General features: G+C 41.4%; 2 protein-coding genes across 3 annotated transcripts in view; one reads left to right on the top strand and one right to left on the bottom strand.

Annotated features, from left to right (window-relative positions):
* The window catches only part of SYN3 (synapsin III), a 185,749-nt gene extending 177,007 nt beyond the window's left edge, over window positions 1–8,742 (top strand). For both annotated transcript variants that reach the window (XM_009277011.2, XM_009277012.2), the window contains 3 exons: window positions 4,387–4,471; window positions 5,969–6,266; window positions 7,758–8,742. In XM_009277011.2, coding sequence (XP_009275286.1) covers window positions 4,387–4,471; window positions 5,969–6,266; window positions 7,758–7,890 — 516 coding nt within the window. In that variant the 3' untranslated portion in view covers window positions 7,891–8,742. The remainder of the gene's footprint in view (window positions 1–4,386; window positions 4,472–5,968; window positions 6,267–7,757) is intronic.
* A 3,907-nt stretch (window positions 8,743–12,649) lies between these two features.
* FBXO7 (F-box protein 7) overlaps window positions 12,650–22,129 on the bottom strand; it is a 12,373-nt gene continuing 2,893 nt past the window's right edge. The window contains exons 3-9 of the mRNA XM_009277009.1: window positions 20,873–21,100; window positions 19,254–19,395; window positions 17,936–18,019; window positions 16,728–16,820; window positions 15,585–15,761; window positions 14,852–14,889; window positions 12,650–14,473 (exon numbers count right to left, since the gene is read on the bottom strand). Coding sequence (XP_009275284.1) covers window positions 14,069–14,473; window positions 14,852–14,889; window positions 15,585–15,761; window positions 16,728–16,820; window positions 17,936–18,019; window positions 19,254–19,395; window positions 20,873–21,100 — 1,167 coding nt within the window. The 3' untranslated portion in view covers window positions 12,650–14,068. The remainder of the gene's footprint in view (window positions 14,474–14,851; window positions 14,890–15,584; window positions 15,762–16,727; window positions 16,821–17,935; window positions 18,020–19,253; window positions 19,396–20,872; window positions 21,101–22,129) is intronic.

Raw genomic sequence — 22,129 nt, 5'->3', positions numbered from 1 at the left:
AAGAAAGGACAGGAGAGTAAACAGGCTGAGGGATAATACTGACTGCAATGCACTGGAACAGTTTCCATTTCCACTTGAGACAAAAAATGGGAGAAAGGACTTTATGGCTCTCTGCCTTTGTCACATGACAGCCCACTCCTGCTAAACCAGGTCCCCAGCATGAAGGGTATTCAGGGTAACTCCAAACCAAGTTTCAGCTAGAGTGAGGGGACAAACATTTAATAGACACTAAAAATGCTTTGAGACAGGGAAAGCGATACAGAAGGGATAGGATTTACTCTGGCCAAAGTGAAATCAACAACTGCCATCTGAAATAACCAAGATATAGAGTGTATAAACTAAGAGCAAAGGGGAAGCCAACAGAAACTGAGAACACGGACAGATGCATCTGTTGTCTATGTAATATACTGGTACAGAATTGGATTGGATTACAACAGACCTAAAATAGGGCCAAAATAAGAACAAAATAAATTGTCTTGGAGTGATAGGGTGTCAAATAGAAGAGTTAAATAAGAAAAGAGTCTTCATCAAGAATACAACCTACAAATATCTGAATACAAAATCAAGAAAATTAAAACCGCAAACATGTTACCTAGAGTGTTTTGCTATAAAGATCTTGGTACAACAAACATTGCAGAAACCACACAAGCTGTAGTTACCGACATAATGCTGTAACACCTAGTTACAAATGTGCAGAGATAAGTAATTACATGTGAGGCTGGTGAGATGCAGAACTAGAGCTACAGGAGAAGGCTTCACAGAACAAAGAAAAATAACAATTCTGAATAGAAGGACAGCAGTACTGAATACATAGAAATATGAATCCTTGGATGTCCTATGGGTATGCATAGAACTTCTATACATACTATTGGAGCTGTCTATACTAGTCTCTGGATCAAGAAAAACTGAGAAATTATGAAACCGAGTGCACAGCATTGACAGAGGTGGAAGAAGCAACAAGTCATAATAATGTAAGACTACAGCTATCAAGAAGCAAGTCAAATAGCACAGTGGGACAGCAATTCAGAGGGAGTTCCCCATCTCTGTAGATGTCTGCTTCCTGGAACTGCAAAATCCAAGTGCAATAGGAAAAAACACCTTGGCCTAGCCTTAAGAAACACCCCGGTACAAATCCAGAAAGTGGACATATACTATTAGGTTTGATGTCCAAGGGACAGATGTGATATCAAAAAGTAACGGTATGACACAAACAGTTAGAAAAGATTATTTTAATAAAATGATAAAATTAATCAACTCCCTAGCATTAAAAGTAAAAGCTGTATGGACATTATATGAGAGACCATTGTTTTCCAGAATGCATATATACATTTCTGATCTGGTCCTGAACCAGGAATGCAAGAAATAAACTTCTAGAGTTAAGTGATAAAGTGATAGAGGACATTCAAGACATATAGAAAAAAAAATCTTCCAAATTTGGAAATCTGACATTTAAGAAGACCTTTATGCACCACCATGCAAGTAATAAAAGGAAACGTAAAAAGGACAGAAATTTATTTTGAAGAACAGAATGAGGGAAGAATGAAACAAATTCTCTGAGTTCATAAAAAGATGGAACCCTACCAAACAATTGGTGGGCTCTGTGGATCATCCAAAGTTAAGGGAGAAAAGGAAGACAACAGGGACAGTGTTGTGACTCTAGTACATTTAATTGGTGAAAGTGGATGGATCCCTACCAAACAATTGGTGGGCTCTGTGGATCATCCAAAGTTAAGGGAGAAAAGGAAGACAACAGGGACAGTGTTGTGACTCTAGTACATTTAATTGGTGAAAGTGGGGAACTTTTTAAACTAGATATAGTTTTTCCTGATAAGAAAGACAGGAGTGAGAGCAAAAACAGTGACTAAATCAGTGATGACTGATATTTTAAAAAATTATTAAGCCCCCAGACCCAGGTGGCTACATCCAATGAACTGAATTTAGGAAGCGACTAAGCTGCCAAGAAAAAATGTGCAATTTCATTAGAAACAGTTTTCGCTCCAGAGGATTAGTGTACAACGAATACAAAATTATGTGTTTAAAAAGTTGTAAGAGTCATAGACCTTACGAATTATCTCAGACAATGATTTAAAGAATAATACAGAAGACTAATAAACCAACACAACCATGGCTTAAGATAATCTACCACATTTTTTTTGCAAAGAAAAATGTCCCATTAATTTCCTTTTGATTCTTTTCCCATCATTTCTTTGAGAATTCTTTCATAAAGTGGTAGATAACAGGCAATCAGTCAAAATAATGTAGCCAGACTGTCAAAAAGCCTTAGGCAAGGTAACAGACAAGTACTATTAAAGAAAGCAATCAGGGAGGGGCTAAAAGGCAAAGTTTCATTGTGGAGCAGAAGCTGACCTCAGATAAAGACATAGATATGAGAGATTTTAATTCTTGCGAACAGTTAGCAGAGGGGATACGTAAAGAATGCTAGGCTTGGTCATGTTGATAATTGGGTTAGCTGAGCCCAGGACAGGATAAGATGTTAATGACAACCTTTTTTTCATGGCTACAACATGAAACCTGGTTTCATGGTTACAGCTGCGGTTCTCTCCTCACCTCTCTACCCCACCTCCATCCCTTCTTGTCACTGTTTCCCTTCCAAAGGTAGAAGATCTTAGGCTGGCCCTCACCCTTTCATCTCTGAGCCTCAAAATCCTGTTCTGCCTTCATCTCTTGGGTTGTCTGTAGGCAAAGGCCGTAGAGGTGAATATGAGATCTGATTCCCTTTCTTCGGCTGGTCTAATCAGGATGTCTCACAGCATTAGGACAGTAGATTTCCACCAACACCAAGGGAAGGTTTAGTGTCCCAACCTATGTAGGACTAGAAGCCATGAATGGAAAATTCCCAGGTTTTCCTCCCCGTCCACTTGGCAAGTCCCAGAAAAACAGCGTAAAAGATGGGCTGGCAACATCATCACATTTCTGTTAGTCAGTTGAAACTCATTTCAATGCTTCCAACTATGAAACATTTCTTCCCATTTCCAGAATCACTTAGCTCATTCTCCTGACCTTCCAGGGGTCTCGAAGACCCTTTTATCAGTGTGTTCTCCATGTAAATAATCCAGCACGTACCAGCCTATCTGTCTCCAGCTTCCCCTGCTTTCATAAACAATTTTGTGCAATAGGCTTACTCAGACTTTTGTTAACCTTGGACCAGCCCTTTGTGCAACAGTTCTGTGTTGCTTAATAAGTTTATTAAAATATCTGTCCAAAAGAGTAAACAGTGAGAGAGAAGAAAGTGCAGATGGCACCAACTTATTTGCATTAGTCAGGACCAGGGATGGCAGTGAAGAACATCTGACAGAGCTATGTATGTTAAGTCACCACAACAGCAAATGAAACGCCGTACGGAAGACTGAAAGGTAGGCTAAGCTGGGGGTAGAGAGAGGGAGAACATAAACAATCTGTAGACCTTGCAAGTGGCACTAGCCATGCCCCTTGAGAAAGACATTGTCGCATACAGGCTAATGAAAACCATCGCTCAGCCTATGGTTGTGTTGACAAGGGAGAAGCAGGAAATTAGGATGCAGGAGAAATGAGCTGGTGATGTATACAGAAAACTCAGATACTGCTGCATCTGGAATAATGTAAGCAGACCTGCCTCTGGCATCTGCAGAAGAAATCACAAAGCTGGGAAAGAGAAGTGGGTGATGAAAACAATTATGGGCCTGGAAACATTCCCATGGAGGGACAAAAGGGATTCACTTTCTTGGCTTTAGAAAGGAGGTGGCTGAAAGAGAGGGCAGTAAAGGTTTGCAAAATAATGAATGGCCTAGCAAGAGCAGGTTGTGAGAACTATTCTCAAAACTCGGAACAAAGCAATGGAGTTAAGAAATGGGAAAAGCAGTGAGGCTGAGAGCTGAGCAAGACTCAAAAGGTCTGGGTGTAAATACCAAAACAAAATATCTGGAACTGTTGCAAAGATTTTGTGGAGCAGACAGTAAGCTTCATGTTTCAGGGTTTAAGCTGGCCCTTGCTTATTAGCAATCAAGAGAAGACCCCTTAGGGTAAAGAAATGATTACTCCATAGATGTTTCCATGGTTCATCCCTCCTTCCTTTGGAACATCTGGTGCTGGCAACTGTCGAAAATGGGAGATGGGACTAAGAGACCCCCTCGGGCCTGATACGTTTGGCAATTCCTGATTGCCTAAAAAATATTCTAAATTGTAACTTCATTGTTATTCCCTGTGAGCAAACAACTTCTGTGCTCTTTATTACTAAGCTCTCCATTTTAGTCCCATGAGATTTTACCAGCCAGATGCTCTGTGTGTGTGTGTATTTAAGGAACACTTCATGACTCCGCAATTCCTATATTACCTCAGGGCTTCTCTTTGGGGAATCTGTATTAACTGGAATGACTTTTTTTCCTCTAGCCTCCACAAGTTCAGCCTGCGTCAATGAAATCTCAGACTGGACCTCAGCTTGGACAACTGTCCCAACCACGGCCTCCTCCCCAAGGTACAGTTCTTTGGGGCCCATGACAATGTGGACTGAGACATTTCAGTTTTCCTTCTAAATAAAAGCTACCGGGATAAAGGTTTCACTCATTGTTCCAATTCACTGACAAGCAGGCAGCAAATTCAGTATGCTGTTAAAGCAGCTGCTATTATATTCCACAGCAGCTCAGAAAGTGGGGTGAAACTTTGATACAGATCCAGTTGACACTGCTGGTAGGACTTGGCTCAGCAAAGTGAGGCTACTTGAACTGGTACTGGAGCGGGATTCTGGGCACAGAGGGTATTTGTGTTTGCACAAAGCCGTAGTGGCTACAAGTGTTAAGAAGCGATGGGAAGATGCTGGCGCTGTCAGTCTTGGAACAGACACCAACATGGTGATGCCAGGATCCTTGATCCATCTGCCCAGGTGTTCCCCTGTCAGCAAGAGCACACCCCCAGCTCCTCTTGACAGCAGAAGCAGGTTTGACTTATGTGGTTGGTCAGAACAACACATTTGGTTTATTGTCCTGATTTACGCTGAGGTGATGAAGCACAGGGCTGCCCTGTGGGTACCCAGACCACACCAGCCACTCAATTCACATAACCAACTAGACCTTCCTTTTTGCCACCTTTGTCCTTTCATTTCTCCACCCCAATCTCCTACCGAATTAACACCCACCTCTAATTACCTTTTCCTCATCAGTCACAGTTTTGCTGTATCCAAAATTTGGCATTTCTGATACCAAAGGCATCTATGTAATCTTGGCATTATGTGCTATTACTGATATGATGACCTATGAATTGATGGCCTTGCAGGATACTACTTCCCCATCTGTCTCCAGTACTCCCCCTCAATTCTCTGTGAAGTTTTTTCTCACATAACTCCCCCTTGACCACCTGTGAAATCCAGCCAGCCTTCACAATACTGTCTGTAACTTTTGTCAGCTTCTCACACTGTTATCTGTCATGTCCAGCAATTTCTCATGTGACATCCAATTATTTTCCACATCCTCTTCAGCTTTGAGAGTCTGCTACCAATATGGCTGAAGCCACCCGCTGATAATGCTGGAACAGATATATGGATAGCGATAGGGTGCACAGTCTCACATCAACCTGCTGGGCCCGTGAAGGGACTGCTGACCCAAAGCAGCAGATTCAGCTTTCATTTCCTGCACAGAGTTGGTTCTCCAGTGACTCTTCCTTTCCAACACAGAAGTGCTTGCCAAGGATAAGAAATACTAGTTACATGGAAGAGTACAGCACGTTGAAGTGACTCCCTTTGGGGAGAGTGGCAGAGCTGCTTTAGTACTGAAGGAGGTAGAGAAATGGACCACAACTGTAGAAACGTGGGCATGACACCAGTGTTAGGCCTATAAAAGAGGTTTTCCCTTCTCCTTCTGCATGAAGCCACTCTGAATAGTCTCTCCCCTCAGCAAAACCCATTCTTCCATATAGGTGCTCCTTGCTTGTTGTCCACCACATGCACTTCCTCATGTTTATGTCTACATGTCCCTTTCAGGTGGACCACGCCAGCCTCAAGGATCTCAGCCTCCACGGACAAACGCACCTCCACAGCAGCGGCTCTCTCCTCAAGGACAGCAGCCCCAGAGTCCCCAGTCCACTTCACCTCAGCAGCAAAGGTCACCTGGATCTCCACAGCAAGTCCGATCAGCAACTGGGTCCTCTCCAGTCCAGGCTTCCAAGGCAGGCATGTTCCCTCCACAGCAGCCTAGACCTCCTGCTCAAGGCCGGGCTCCTAGCCAGCCAAGCCCCACTGAAACGTGCAAGCAGCAAGCCACCCCACACCCGCATCTGAAGTAGGTGCTCTGTTAAACTGCTAATATCTGTAGATATTAGAATAAGGCTGTCAAAAAAGTACCCTGAGCTGGCATGAAGGACGTATCACCTGTTGTCAGGCAGCAGTCCCCAGGGACAAAGAGTGACTTCAGAGGTATATATGCCTGGGCATAACAGGCCACCACTGAACTGTTGTCAGGAAGAACAAGTTGTACTTGACATCTCTAAGATTTCACGTTCTTCCTCTCGCTCATGCACTCATAGTTAATCATGTGCTCTACCCCGGCCATATCAACACAGCTACTACCTTCCCAGCAGGGTGTATACTCCTTACAGGCTATAATCCACACATCATTGGCCAGAAAGCCCAACAAGAGTCACTCTGTCACTATTTGCTGAATGCAGGAGCCACACAAGGTTCTTTACCAGGCAATTTTTTGCAATTGGTAGCAAAAAAAGGTAGGGGCTGGAGTGGAAGCGGCACTACTCATATATATATATATATATATATATATATATATAAAAAAAACTCCAGATGGTGACTGTATAAGCTTTCTTCTGGAGCAGAGCACACCACTGAATTATTGTGGATCTTTGGTAGCAGCCTTTGCTGCCACCCTTCATGGAGCATATCTGGCTGGCACCATGGCAGGAAAGATAGGCAAAAAAATGTTTGGTGTTGACAAAAAGTTGACACGAGAGCAAACTGGTATGAACAGACCAGAACAAAATATAGGCTAGGAATGAGAAGACAGTTTCTAGACAGCAGAGGAGTGATGTTCTGGAACAGGCTTTCAGTGATGGTATCTACATTAGCAAGGCAAACCAAGACCAGTGGACTTAAGGATCAAAATGTTGGTGCTAAGGATGCACTCTCCATACTATACATATTTCAGGTACTTCAATTCAGAGTCTGGTCTACTGCTGAATGCCTATTACTGACCAGGAGAAACCGCTCAGTGACAAAGCATGAAGTGGGGAATATTGGGAGATTTACATCAAAAGCACAGCTCTGATCTGAACTTAAACACTAGCAGATACGCACCCAGCAGGAGCAGTGTGGCCAATCGAAAGACCTGCATAACAGCTGACAGTCAGAGCAGACATGCCAGGGAGGGCAGGCAACAACACATTGCAGGGGACGTGGCTACCAATTTACCCAACCCCTCATACTCTCACATTTGAAAAGACAGGACCACCATTCATGGTGTGGCTGATGAGAGACAGGTGACCCTCAGTATGAATCCATTCTTCTGTATCAGTAGTGAAATTACTTAACTCTTCCTCACAACAGTTGCACCAAATGGCAATTGCATGTTTTTAGTCAGATGTTTTCATGAACACTTACTAGTCTGGTCCCCTCATTCCTGGATGTCTTAGCATATGGAGATTCTCCTTGCTTACCTCTCCTTTTATCCTTGAATTTGTCTGTGTGATGGAACACAGCATCAGTAACCAGCTTTGAACAACCACCTTCTCCTGCTGAGTCTGAACTCTGTTTTCCATTTCAGCAAATCGCAGTCCCTGACAAACACCTTCAGCATATCTGAGTCATCTCAGCGGGGAAATGCCAATGAGGACGAAGCAAAAGCTGAGACCATCCGCAACCTGAGGAAATCATTTGCTAGCCTGTTTTCCGATTAACAGCCCTGCAGCTGGATCTGTGCTTTTGTCAGCCCTCACTCTTCGTATCAGTGTACCTGATGTCATCCTGGAATACGCTCAATGGTACCCAGTGATTTACAACTAACACCTGGGTAAAGGGAATTTAGAAAACTATAGTTGTTTTAATACAAAGAAAATATTATAATAACGGTCTGAAAAGTGACTGTATAAAAGTGGCACTATTTAATTGTTTTTTGTGCATAATCAGAATCACATCTGTTCAAATGACTGAGTTGTAAAGCAAATTTTACTCTTGCTAACCCCTGTGGAGACAACACAGTTATAACAGTGCGAACTAGATTTTATTTTGATTTGTATATAGTCAATACAATCGTTAACTTCCAATTACTGAATCCTTGTTGAGGTCAAGCTAAAAAACCATCTTATTTCAGAAACAGATGTGCAAAGACAGAGTTAAGAGTAAGTATTCATTGACTGATAAAAGTGAGCATGCTTGAGCATGGAAACACAGTGAACTGTGGAACTTCATGATACCAACTTTATAAAAAGTCACTTTTCAGAGCAAAACTACATTCAAGTTAAATGTACGGTATCAGACATTAGTAAGCGCCAAAGATCACATGAGCAGGTCATCCAGATGGACTGCTGGTTTGTTCCAGATCACTCTGCTCACAGCAGATAAAACATCTCTGTTTCATGCCTTGCATTTATGTCCCCCGCACGTGATTCCTGAGTTCTGAGAGAAAAATGTCATGTTCTAACCCTGTAGCCTTAGCTCAAAAATAACCTGAGAAATAGGCCTTCCATGCAAAAAACAACTTCTTCCCCTGCCCCTGGAAACACCAGAGTTCACATTCACAGTTCACACAAATTCCAGACAAAAGCCAGCTAAACTCCAAGCACTTTGGTGACTTGGTCACATCTGGCTAAGTATGTCCCCCAGGAACACGCTTAATTAATAGCAGAGCTGATGAAGTGCACATACTTGTGTGCTGAGTGTTCCATAATACCGAATGGACAGAGAGATGGAGTGAAATCCTGTCTCCCTCCTTGAACTCCCATTGACTTCACTGGGGTGAGTGCAAAATGAATGCAAGGTGACAAACCTGCAATAGAACAGGAAAACGATCCTTTACAAATAAGATGAGCTGGGTCCATCCAGAGACACCAAGCCATGGGAGGGCATGTACGGGATTGCCCCAAGCAGGTAATGATCAGTATTAGTCCTCCCTGACCACCCCCAAGAATTATTCTTCCAGAGAAGACAGAGATGGATCTTTGCCAGGTGTGCTTTTCCTCTAAGCCTGCAACACAGAATGAAGCTGTGTATGAGCACATATACTGGAACTGGGACACGGCAAAAAACAGGAATGAGACAAGCTACATTCATGAGTGAAAAAACCACCTTGGGTAAATCAACGTATCTATGGCTATTTCTACCAGCTGAGAACCTACCCCTTGCACTGTGCTAGTTCTGTTTATAACCCACCTAATGCAGGCACTGGTCCCCATCCCACCTCCTCAACTTTCCTTCAAGTTTTGTCAAGTACTTTAGTCACCAACTGTGCATACAGCTTCGAGGCCAGACTTTTGGCTTTGTACTTCCCTTAACAGCCTCACCTTGATGACACTTAGGAATGCCCAGGGAGGCAGAGAGGTCAGCAAGTTAAAAACATTTGAGCCAATGGCATGTATCTTTGCTGTCACTTAAACAGGGAGATCGCCAAAGCAGCAAAAGCAACAGCAGCATTTGCCATCTTGGATCTTATGATTCACTGGTGGGAATAAAGCCAAACAAGCAATTCCCTCCTGCGTAGCACCTGTAATGAACATCTAAATCCAATGCAGTCATCTGGACCTTGTATGACCTACCCCTGAGCAGGCCTTTACACATATAATGGCTTTTGTGGTCTGTGCACTTTCAGGCAAGTAACAGCATAGCTTTTCCAGGTTGGAAGGCTCTTGAGAAACTCATCTGGATCAATGATTTATACCTCAAGTTCAGTATTATAGAACCACCCTATTCCCTGATGATTTATCTTCCCCCCCCCCCAGTTCTGTGTTGTCCTTCCAGATTTGCTAAGCAGTTTACAATGTAGCATCATAATTACATGTCATTATCTGAGGGGGAAAAAAAAACAGACCCTGCTGTTTTGCAGTCTCCAGGAGCAATAAAAGAGTGACAAATGGCCTTGAGCAAGCATTGTCCCACTGGCAAGAACAATAGCAGATTAACAGGCTCCACTATATGGAGAGGAGGTAATACAACCCTGGTGGGAGAGGATTTCCTTCTGTAACACTTCCCTCAGCATGGTTTATGCCTTTCCCTACTAAATGGTCACCAGAGATGCAAAGACAAAAAATAAAAGTTTACTGCCAGAATCCTCAATTGCTCTATCCCCTGAGTCTTTTTATGTCTCTCTTACCAACACAACCTATATAAAAAATAAGTAACTAGTGACTAGTATGGCATGGCCCCATAAATCGACCCCAGTTCATCACTGACACCACAACGGTTGGATCATTTGCTGATGCTGCACTTGAACACAGCAGGGCTGTCCTCCAACGGACCACAGCAACAGGGTAGCACTGTTGACTTGATACCCAGCAGCGACTCAGATCTCTTCATTTGCCTGCAGCTCCCAGCTGTCATCTTTCAAGGGACAAGCAAACAGAACGGCATCTCCCCTCCTCCTAGTTCCAGCTTGCAAAAACAAGTAAAAGCAACAGGCACTCGCAGCTTAACTTGGTTATTCCTATAGTTCCTGAAAAGATTCTTCAGTTCTATCCACTGAAGTGCTTTAATGAAAACACTGAGTTGATTTCCTAAGTTAAAATGATGAAACTCTATACTGTGTCCTATAAATGTTCCAACAATACACTTCAATCTACAACTATGATGCTCACAACTAGATGTTGTGGCTAGCAGGAGATTCACAAATGCATCATCATGTATTCAGGTTATCACCTTTGATGCAGGGTTTCCATTCCAAAATCCCTACAATCTAACAAAGCAAGAGGAAGAGGGAATACAAGGGGTATATTCTCCATTTTATGAATAGGGAACTAAGGTATACCCAAGAAGTACTTAGCTACCTAAATATAACAGCTGGAGTTAGGGGCAGTAAGAAGGCAACAGAAAAGTTGGTGAATAGAAGTTACATTTAAATCACAGGGCAGACGTGCCCCACAGCATGCCTCAGGATCTTCCTCACACAGCTGTGCAAACTGAGCACCTGGTCAGAGCTTCCCTTTTGTCCTGCATGCTTTCATTTTCTTCACATGGAAGCCAGGAAACATGAATAGATTTGTGTGTTTGGATCCAGCCCAAGAAGGAGCTGGGACACAGCTAAGACACCCACTCATATCCACCACCTGGAAAATTAATTTACATTTTGCTGTTTAGATACAGACTGAGAAACATCTTGACTTTCTTGTAATATCTAGGTGCAGTATTTCAAGAGGAATGTCACTTACGTTCCCATGCAACTAAGTCTTGTATAAAGCTAAGGTTCAGAAGAAGAGCAGTCCTGCTCCAATAACTGCAGCGGTATTTTCTTCTCTTTCATTAATCACAGGCAGGTACCCAAGACCTTACACCCTGCACACGACCCAGTTACTTCATCTGGCTGGCTGGCTTAAGTTTCATGAATAAGATAAAACAGTAAATAGAAAAGCCAAGGACTTGGTTCCTTGTTTCCAAGTGACTGTTAGTAGCAACCCTAACAGTGCTGGATACAGATGTACAGGTAAGAAGTGCCCATCTTCAGACATTTCATCTTTTGCAGTTTCTCTTCTATAGAGTTTGCAAACGGCAATGACACTCATACCTGGCTTAGGAGCTGGCGAATAAACAAAATAAGCAGCTAGTTTTCAAATATTTCCTCTGTTTTGTCTTCTAATTTTACACTGTTGGTCCCAAGATACTCACTTTATATTTCATATCCTGTTTCGTGAGTAAAGGGAACTCCTCTCTAGGGAACTTGACATTTTAGGAGAAGTCAGGTTCCTTTATCTTTGGCTCACAATACTGTTACTACAACATAAAGGAACAATGAAGAAAGGGAAGGAGTATCTTCAGGTCACATAATGGTGTATCTGTAAAAAGGCTGAGTTCATTTCTTCAAAAACAAATGTTCAAATGACAAAATCCAGGATAAACAGAACCTGTGGCATCAGCCTGGCAGAAGTTATGATGAGGTTGTCCCCATGGCAGAGAGGGCCCAACTCCAGAGAAGCACGGGGCATGCCAGCAGAGCAAGCAACGTGATTGTCATCAAGGCACTGGTAGTGTGAGTACCATTGGCGCCACAAAATTAACGTCTCGCACACATAGAGACCATTGTTCCCAGAAATAGCTTGAAAAAAGTGAAAAGAGTAAGTAACAAGTTATTTTATCAGTTAAAGCTGTATAACCTCATCTGAATATTATGTATGCATTTCTGAAGCACTGACCACAAGGACAAAATGGTACAAGACCAACGCAGTGTAGATTTGCCTTTTCCTTTTTACAGCCAGTGGAATATAAAGAATCACTAAGCTCTAAGAGGCCTGACTATAGGCCTCTTTTCACTTCAGTGAAAACTCTGTTGGAACAAGGCAATTCAACCACTGCAGGCAAATGTTAAAAGTTAAGGGCAATTTTGCTATTGAAGGGAACCGCTGTCCCGCAACTCTGTAAATACACACTCTGAGGTGTTTAATCATGGCAGGATTTACACTGGTATGCCGTTGCTGTGAAGTAGAAAAGGAAAGGAAGAAGAAATACAACTTTTAACAGCAAAATAAAGTATTGTATTTTACTTCCACTGGAGTTAATGGCAAAACTTCCTGCCCCTACTGAAGTCAACTGATTTTATACAAAACAAGATGAATCATTGAAATATCACCTGAAAAAGCACGTAAGTATTACTGATTAAATAGCTTGTATTTAATAGGAAATGTCATTCCATTTCCACTGCTGGAATTTCAAAAAGATTTTAGAAAATATCATCAGCTGTCACAACAGTCATCAGTACCATTTACATTTACAGAAACACTGAGATCGATCCATCTTAAAAAATATGTAAGAAATGAAAAGTTCTAGCAAAGTTTAGTCATTCCAGTCTTCCTTTAATTGAACTCCAGCATCAGCCTGCAGATCTCATCAGGAGACATTAACAGTGGTCTTGTTAGTTGCTCGTTAGTTAATAAGACAACACTTGAAAGGTGCTCATAACATGCTACAACACATTTCCTCTTGGCAAGATATATTTTGATACTGAAGTAATGGAATTAAATGAAATTCACTGCAGTAAAGTGAGAATTCATTCTGCTTCTGCTGTGATCCCATTTCCACTGCAACCAGGTCAACCTATTTAATTCCTTAGCTAAGTTAGGCAGGAGGAAAGATTTATTTTTGCACCAGTTTTAGTTCACACACAGTAAATGCAGCTCCTTATTTGTAAAGTCAAGGAGAAAGACAAAAGTTTTGCTGCTGGTTCTTTGTAAAATTGCTCTGCTTCTGTTCAGACTTCTGAGTTGCACTGTAGCATGACTCTACTCAGTTGTTTGTAAAATGAATTGATTTGTGTTCTAATACTTCCATTGTAAAGAAAATCCCTTCCCTATATTCTTTGTGTATTAAGTAACAATACAAAAATGCTTTTTACCTAATAAAACATTAAAGGAAAAAGGAAATGTCATCCTTGAAAATTTCTACAAACTCACATCTACCGTAACAATAGTAGCATCCTGTTCTATGTGGAACACGGTAAATTTTTTTGTTAATAAAGATTACTAGCCAGGTAGATTTGAAACACCACCATTTTTCCTGGCCATTTAATAAAACTCTTCAAATAAGACAGACAAGTATAGGGCTTGTATTTAAAGTGCTCTTTATCTGATGCAGCAAATATTTGGCCAGTATCCTTCTGGTCTCTAAGTAGCACTTCACAGATAATTAAGGGCGAGGTGGGGGAAGCAGAACAAACTGTTCTAAGTTGTAGCTCTTTGTGAAATAGACCTTAGTGCCAGGTGGTACAGTACTACCAGAGCATAAAACAAACCCAGCCTTTGTGTTTGAAATATTACCATGCACACATGTTCTTGCCACAATCTGAAGAGATGGCAGATGTTAGTGCCTGGGATTTGCAATCTCCTGCAGTTAGAAAGCAAGCTCAGGGACTAGAAAATTCACTGAAGGAAAAAGCAGCGATCAAATGAACGCACGGCGAATGTCCATGGGGCGGCCCCGGCTGGGTCTGGGTGGAAACCTGTCATTGGGACCAGCTCGTCCTGGAAGTGTAGGGTTTGGTCCAGGCAAGGAACTGATTGGGTCAAAATGTGGTCTGAATGGAGGAAACTGGCCTGGTGCTTCTCCTGGGCCAGGAATGAGTGAGTTAATTGGGTCTCCAACATATGGAAGTGTTGGTCTCTCATCATATTCTCCACCAATGATCATTGGGGGATAGATTGGGTTTGATGGAAATGGGTTGGGAGGAAAAGGATTAGGATAGAATGGGTTGGGATGAAAGGGGATTGGATGAGGTGTAGGGGGCAGAAACATCATGTGCCTCCATCTCAGGGCCTCCTTCTTCTGTTTCAACTTTTTCTTGTATAGCTGCAGACAGAAACAAAGGCATTTTAAAGCTCTCTAAGTGCTTTTGTGTTCCAGCTTCAGCAACTGCATTCAGTTTTGCAGCACTTCTCAGAAAAGCACTCCTCACCAGTCTCAAAACCCAGAACAGCAACTGCCCTGCCTGCCAAAGACCAAACACAACATCTCCGGAAGACCCCTAACCCACGATCTGGGCATGCATCATGTAACTTGTTGATGCTGTTTTCTCCTACTCTGACCAAATTCAACATGTGTACACAGAACACCACACTTTTAAAGTCAAATTTAACTCAAAGTTACTGCCTCCCAAAGTCTATGTTTTATCCTCAAATTAGCCCATGGAAACTAATCTCAGAGAGATTATATAAAAAAGCCACCTACTTCTTTCCAGTCTGTGTCACGAGGCCTTGCAATAGGATCTACAAAGAGAAGCAAGAAATTAAGAAGAGCCATCTATTTTATTTTTAAGTAGCATTCATGCCACAGGTGCCCACAGTTTTGTCAGAACTTGCAGAAGAATCAAGACATGAGAAACACACTTTGGGTCAATACATTTTTCATTCAGATAACGCATCTTAAAAAAAAATATAAGGCTCTAGGACCATTCAATAGGTAATCCACTTGCACACCCATTCTTCGTAAAGCATCATCTCCAGAAGTTACTGGATAAGTAGAGGAATCCCCGAAACACTGTCCCCATCTTTGACTTCTGACAGCACTTCCCTTGACCACCTTATTTCTTCAATCTCTTGTGAGAGATTATAGCAGGAATATCTCTTCCCTCCACTTCCTAATATCTGCAATAGCCAGTACACCAAGGTAGCCAGAAAAACAGATGAAAACAAGGAAAGTCTGCACCACACACTGGGAAGAACTATGTGGTCCATCAGTAATGGCTCGGCAGATTGTCATTAGTTTTCATGGCAGAAAACTGCGCATCCACCTGAATTACACCTGACCAACTGTACTGGTTAGCATCAGAAATGACTGCATTTAGTCACAGTAAATTTAAAAGTCAGAAGTGGTTGTCTGAGGAGCCTCATCAAAATCTGTCAGACCCGATCCTTCTGTTCACATGAGAACGTAATTAGAAAAACATGCGTCTCAACATTACCTCGGAAATCTCGCAGATACATAAACCTCCATAGAAGCTGGTCATTTGAAGCTGTGTAAAGATCACGGCAAACAGCAGAGAGAGAGATGAGTGAACGGACATCCAGAAGTCTGAAAATCCGAAGCTTGAGTTCAAGAGGAAGGACCACTAACCCAAACACATCTGGCAAGTTCAAAGCTACAAAGTGAAAAAAACAGAAACATTACTTAAGTGGTGCAGAGTTTACTCTATCTCCAAAGACCCTAAAAGAAAGAAAGGACATTATAATCTTTCCCTTAAATCACTTCCCTTTGATGTCTGAGTTACACCACTTTTCTCAGAAAGTACTGTGACGTGACTTCTTATAAAACAGATCTCTTGCAACTCTAAGTACGTTTACGGAGTGCACAAAATAGGGCAAATGGCACTTTATACTGACCACTATTGGCCACTGTAAGCCTAAAAAAACATTCTATACACCTAACTATATTTATAGGCTACAGAACAAAGGAATAGGTAAAGAAAAAGAGACCTGCCCGATTTCATGAGCCCACAAAAAACACATTAAATACAGAGCACATGCTTCACATAAAACCTTCCCGCACTGAAGTCTAGAGGGAATTCCATTGAATAGTCTTCAGAATACAAAGCTGAGGCCTTTTATGGCAATACTTATGCAGAGAAAGCCTGGCTTCCTACTGCTCCACAAACACCAGCTTGGGTTACTTCCTACCATCCTTTCCAAGCCCTCAATGACTGGTTACTGAGAAGATCATTCCTGGGGTTAGACTTCCAAATATGACGCTGTATAAATTTTTCTGCTTTGACAAAGAAATGGATCAAAACTACAGAACTACTGCCACAAAATTACTGTGGTATGATTTTCTCACCACTAAGTGTGGAAAACAGCCACTCCACTTCAGTCTCTTAAGTGAGACTCGAGCAATCAAAAATTAAAACCAGGAAATTATCATTATATTAACATTTTCTGAGACAGATTAATATAATTTCTTTAGAACGTATAAATTACTTTATGCTTAATCTTTATACACCCATCACTAAGCAGCTGTTCCTAACACTTTTCCTCAAAGGCTTTAGATAGACCCCCTTCCTTCCATCCTCAGAAATGAAATACCATCTCTAATTGTAAATATTTTCTCTCACCTTGTCGGGCAGCAGCCAGAAGAGAGTAAACCAGCTGGTCTTTAAAGAGACGGGATAATTTCTGAAGGTCTTTGTAAACACCTGCAACCTTTTCTATCAAAGAAGAGAGGTAAAAAGCTTAACTTCAGGAGGTTATAATGCAAAAAACTATGTAAGAGCAGAAGAATTATGGTTTTCTTATAAGCAGAACTGTAATCTGCTTGTAATCTTGATGGGAGCAACTCTGCAGCTAGAGTGTAACAATCGCACAGTAAGTAATTCATTGACAAACTACAGACCAGTTCCATGGTCAGGCTAGGCTTTCCTTTGGCCTTAAAAAGCACCATTAAGAGAAACACCCCAGTTCTTCAGAAACAAACTGACCCTCAAGCTGTCAGAGCTTCCTCTGTCAGATTTCAAAGCTCATGTGTAACATGCACCTATGCTGTAAGTGCTTGCAATATTAATTTTTCTGACAGGAATGTTTTTCCATGCTGTTCTCTAGATAAACAGGAGCCAGAAGACTCTACTGTTTTATCGGACATGTTTCAGTGCTCAGTTATTCTTCTAAAGCCTTTCGACTAGACTTGTACGTCAGCGACTGGGGCTACCCAGGACACAGTGTAGGACACTGTCAGCCTCAACTGCCAACACAGCAGTTCATACATACTTCAGAGAACAAAAGGCTGGTCAGGTTTGTGCTCACAAGGATCCACACCTATCTGCCCTTCTCTCCTCCCCCGCCTCAGTTTTCCCTCTAATTTTGGCATTCTGCAGAGCTATGTGGTCAGCACATGTTTTCTGGCAAAAAGAATATAACAAATACAGTGCCACAACAAAAGTGTAGGTACCACCAGCCTCTGAAGTCTTGAACTGCCAGGCAGAAAGGGGGTATAATCCAGCATTGCTGCCCCAGAGATTCACACATATGCTTAGGACCCCGTAAGTAACAGGCATATGGGCTAAAGGATGACTCGGGCTTTGCAAGGTTCTTTCCTTACACAGTTAATCCAATAAATTAAAATTGTTTCAACAGCAAAATGTGAGTAAATGGCTACACTCTGAATTCTTTTTACCACAAAGCTATGACTCACCTAAACGGTAACCGTATTTTTATTCTTTTTTGCAATTCTTTACCTATTTGGTCCTCTACTGAAGCATATCCTTATTCAATGTGTGACTTCCTTACTTTTCAGTTTACTACTATGAATATCATAGCTCAATCATACCTGGCTCCTGAAAGCAAACGAAGGATGCTGGCAATAGCTGTATTCTCTTAATACCTTTAATCTCTTTGTTGATTTTTAATGTTGCTGCAAATATAAGGGGGGGGGAAGAGAGAAAAGACATTTCAAAATTTAAAACACAATGAGAGATGACAAAGGTCACTTCATTACTGCCTTACCCTTCGGAGGTGTTTTACTTTCCTCCCTTACCAGATTTCCTCAAGAAAAATACCCAACTATAGCAAGCAGCTAGACAAATAAAAGTTTCAGAAAAATAAAATGGAACTTAAAATAGCAGGGAATAAACAAAGATCTTGGTGACAGAAACCAAGCATTGCCTTCAACAATTCTGTCACATGGAAAGAGATCTAACACAGCTAAAAGAGGTACATAGCGAGCCATTATAACCCAGTCATTAAAAAAAAGTATTAACTAGAGAAAGACTCAACAAACTTACTATATGAACACTATATGCATAGTAGTTATAACACTGTCCTAAATCTAACCTTAGCCTGACTTAGTTAAAATATTTGATCAAAATTTGTACACATTCTGAGAAAACATATGTGCTTATACAAATTGCCATAATCAGTTACAAGTTTTACAAATAAACATGAGAATTTTAATCAAAGATATCTTGAAATTAGAATCAAGTCCCAATTTAATATTGGTTCTGCAAAAATGTGGAATTGCTCAAATGCTAAATAAAATATGAAAGAGAAAGAAAAAACCCAAAAACAAACAAAAAGGCAATAAAAAAAAAACCCTCAAAAAAACCCACCGAGTGATATGGAAGTTGCTTCAAAAAATTAGACTTCCCTGATTTTTCTGGACTGAATAGCTTAAACTAAATACAATTTTTGAGACCACAGTTTAACTGTTAGTGTGCTACAGGAAAGATTATACATTAAAGCTAAAGAATACATAGTCTGGAAGTTGTTTGTAAGTCTTGCAAAGAACATGAGACAAGACAAAATACTGCAGCTGGAGCAAATCTCTCTCTTTTAATGTTTGGCAATGTATACCAAAGTTCCTATGAAATGAGGCAAGAAACGTATTTCTACAACATTGGAACAAAAAGGCCAGCTGAATCCCCTAAGGATTGTTCTGTTATGATTAGAGGAAGAGAAACAGTTAACACGGAGACAGGGAATGCCAAGAACATTCAGCATCAGGAAGTAGCATCTCTCACACCTCAGCAACCGGGATAGTCAAGGTGCAGTTCTAAACAGAGTGCACAAAAGCACATTTAAATTTTCTCTTGCTAAACAATGGTGATATTTAGCAATGTGCATCCAGGAGAAAAACTTGACTAACTTACCATTAATAGCAACAAGATCTCCCAAAGGCACACAAGTCAAACCAGCAGAGCCTTCTTCACAAAGGGGATGTGTGTACTGTAGCTTATAAACACCATTCCCTCTCCACTTCTCTGGCATAGACACTGCCTTGGCTTCTGTCCCCTAAAAATACACAGAGATAACACTGCCATACTTTAGCAATGTACCAAGACTAAGGGGCAAAAAAAGAGAATTAAAAGTTAGGAACTGCCAGAATGCTGCTTGCAATTCAAATCTTAGTTTAGTCCCAACGTGAATTATGACACAGACTATAATTGCATGGTGCTGTGGTTTAACCTCAGCCAGCAACTGAGCACCACGCAGCCGCTCGCTCACTTCCCCCCCCGCCCCGGTGGGATGGGGAGGTTATATACTATTTTCCCCAAGACTAACAGCAAATCTAAGGAGAAATTTAGTAATTTTTTGTCCTGTCCCAGTTTCTGACAGGGAAGGTTGTTCAGTGAGCAGACTCACACCTACTTCTTTGACATGTACTTCATTCTGTCATTTATTCCAGCATTCTGATAACTCCTGCACGTATGTTGATTTACTGCATGAAAAACATGTTATGGCACCTCCTCTGTGAACTTATGAGGTCTGACAGGGCTTGAAGAACCATAGCTTGAAATCCATTCAAAAATCTGAGTGGAGTAACAGTTTTTCCTTTCAATTTCAGTGTGAAAAGGCCCAGATGGAATCCCAGAAGGGGACACAACATAATCACAAATACAAGTAGACTCTCTCTCTTTCCTCTTAAATCTGCACAGCAATCATCTTCCCTACTTCCAAGCGTACTGACTGACATAAACAAACTTTCTTCCCAGTGGCAAATGTATTCTTCAGGTAGTATTTCAGGCTATAGGAATGCAATTAACTTAGCAGATTTATTAAACTGGTATTGGTCAACCGGACACCTAAACCGACCCCCTACATAAGCTTAGTTAGCCTCATCGCAAGAAAAAACACGAGAATTTAAACACCTTCCCTGAGAGCAAATCTTTTTTTGCATGTTTAGCCACATATTACTAAACATACAATACAAATTTGAAAATCTAAAGGGAAAAGGTGAATTCATACATTGTACAGAGGTACTGCCATAGGTGTTCGACTACAAGTTAGATACCTCTGTAGGTTAGTGGAACCAAAGCCTAACTGAACTCAGTTGAAGTTAATACGGAGTTGGAGACAACGTTTTGTCAGACCTAAGCCTTGTTAACCACCATTTGAACAGGATACCATTGAGACGATACTGACGCTTAAGGCAGCGCTTCAAAGTGCTACAATCTAAGCACATCTGCACAAGCTCATCAGTATAAAGCAGGAACAGGAGGTTATCAGCTGCGTCCCAGTGAGGCTGAGGACTGAAAGAAACACAGGGGCAGGCCTCTTCTCTCGCACCTAAAAGCTACTCCAGTCTTTAGCCTTAAGGCTTACTGGTCAGGCAATTTGGAGAAGCTGATACTTCAGCAGCTCCTGCTGCTGACTGACATATAAAAAGCCAGAAATGGATCTTCAGATGCATCTTGCATCACACATTTCCACAATATTCCACAGCTTTCTCATACTGACCAAGACATTTCCCGATAGGTTGTGCACCTACCTGAGGTACATAGCCTGTCTCCATCATGAGAAGATGTACTAGAACGATCAAGGCATCAGTGGCACTGGTGCACTCAGCAGAAAGATAGAGCATCTCTAAGGAATGTGGTATTTCACCATCAGCAGCTTCACTGCACAGCATGGGTTCAGAGGGATAGGAACCTGTACCTTCTTCCAGGTCAACATCTTCTGGGACTAATCCAGAAGGAAATTCTAGGCTGGATCCTGCCTTCAAGGGAAAGCAAAACATACCTTAATTCAGAAAACTACACCTCTATATACACATCAAAATTATTCATCTGCTTATTCCAGTCCTCACAGGCACCCAGTCTACTCCGCTGATTTCTCATGCAAGTTTTACAGATTCATTACATCTCCATTTTCTAGCATCCCAGCTGGAGAGTGGGATTATACACATAGCCTCTGTATTTTTTGATATTTATAATGCAAGCCCTTCATAAAAGGGTCTGTCATTTGAATGCATATACTACTTGAAGACAAAAGTGGTAATATATTAAACCTTCATCAGAATTTTCACAACATACACAGGAATAATTTGCTCACTGTAGTACCACCGTTTATTTAAATACAGCCAACATGCATGGCAAGTAACCAAAATGGTAACTTGGGACTGCTTAGAAACACAATAGGTCCAAATAGCTGGAAAAAAATATCAGCAATGGAGGATATCTGCTGACACTTGAGGAGCACTGTGGTTTTATTGTGGCTTCCTTTCTTCTACCAAAATCACACCATATTATTACATTAACTGATAAAACTACCCACAGACACATTAAAAAAAAAGGAGTGAATGAAAACTATAAGCAGATTTACCTAAGGGAAGGGTCAGGAAAGAGAAAAAAAGAGTCTAAAGGAGCTGTAGCTACTTCTCCCCCACATCCATGTCCAATGGCACAAGACACCCTTATGTTTGTATGAGGCTGGCATGGCCATCCACCCGTGGAACTTCCCTTCTCTCATTAACAGCAATGGACATAGCCCCAGTTAAACACAGATTTTCAGACTTTTAGAGCTCTTCTACAATGACACATAGTCACTTAGAAATTTTCCTGCCATCCTTCACTACAGTTTTGGAGGAAGATGTGAGAATCTTTTATCTTGCCTTTGAATATTAAATAAATACGAAACATATACTTCTGCACAGCTTACTATAGAATCATAGAATCATTGAGGTTGGAAAAGACCTCTAAGATCATCGAGTCCAACCGTCGACCCAACACCACCATGCCCACTAAGC

Source organism: Aptenodytes forsteri, unplaced genomic scaffold (assembly GCF_000699145.1).
Source record: "Aptenodytes forsteri isolate BGI_AS27 unplaced genomic scaffold, ASM69914v1 Scaffold482, whole genome shotgun sequence".
Lineage (NCBI taxonomy): Eukaryota > Metazoa > Chordata > Aves > Sphenisciformes > Spheniscidae > Aptenodytes > Aptenodytes forsteri.
This window is presented reverse-complemented; position numbering and strand designations above follow the sequence as displayed.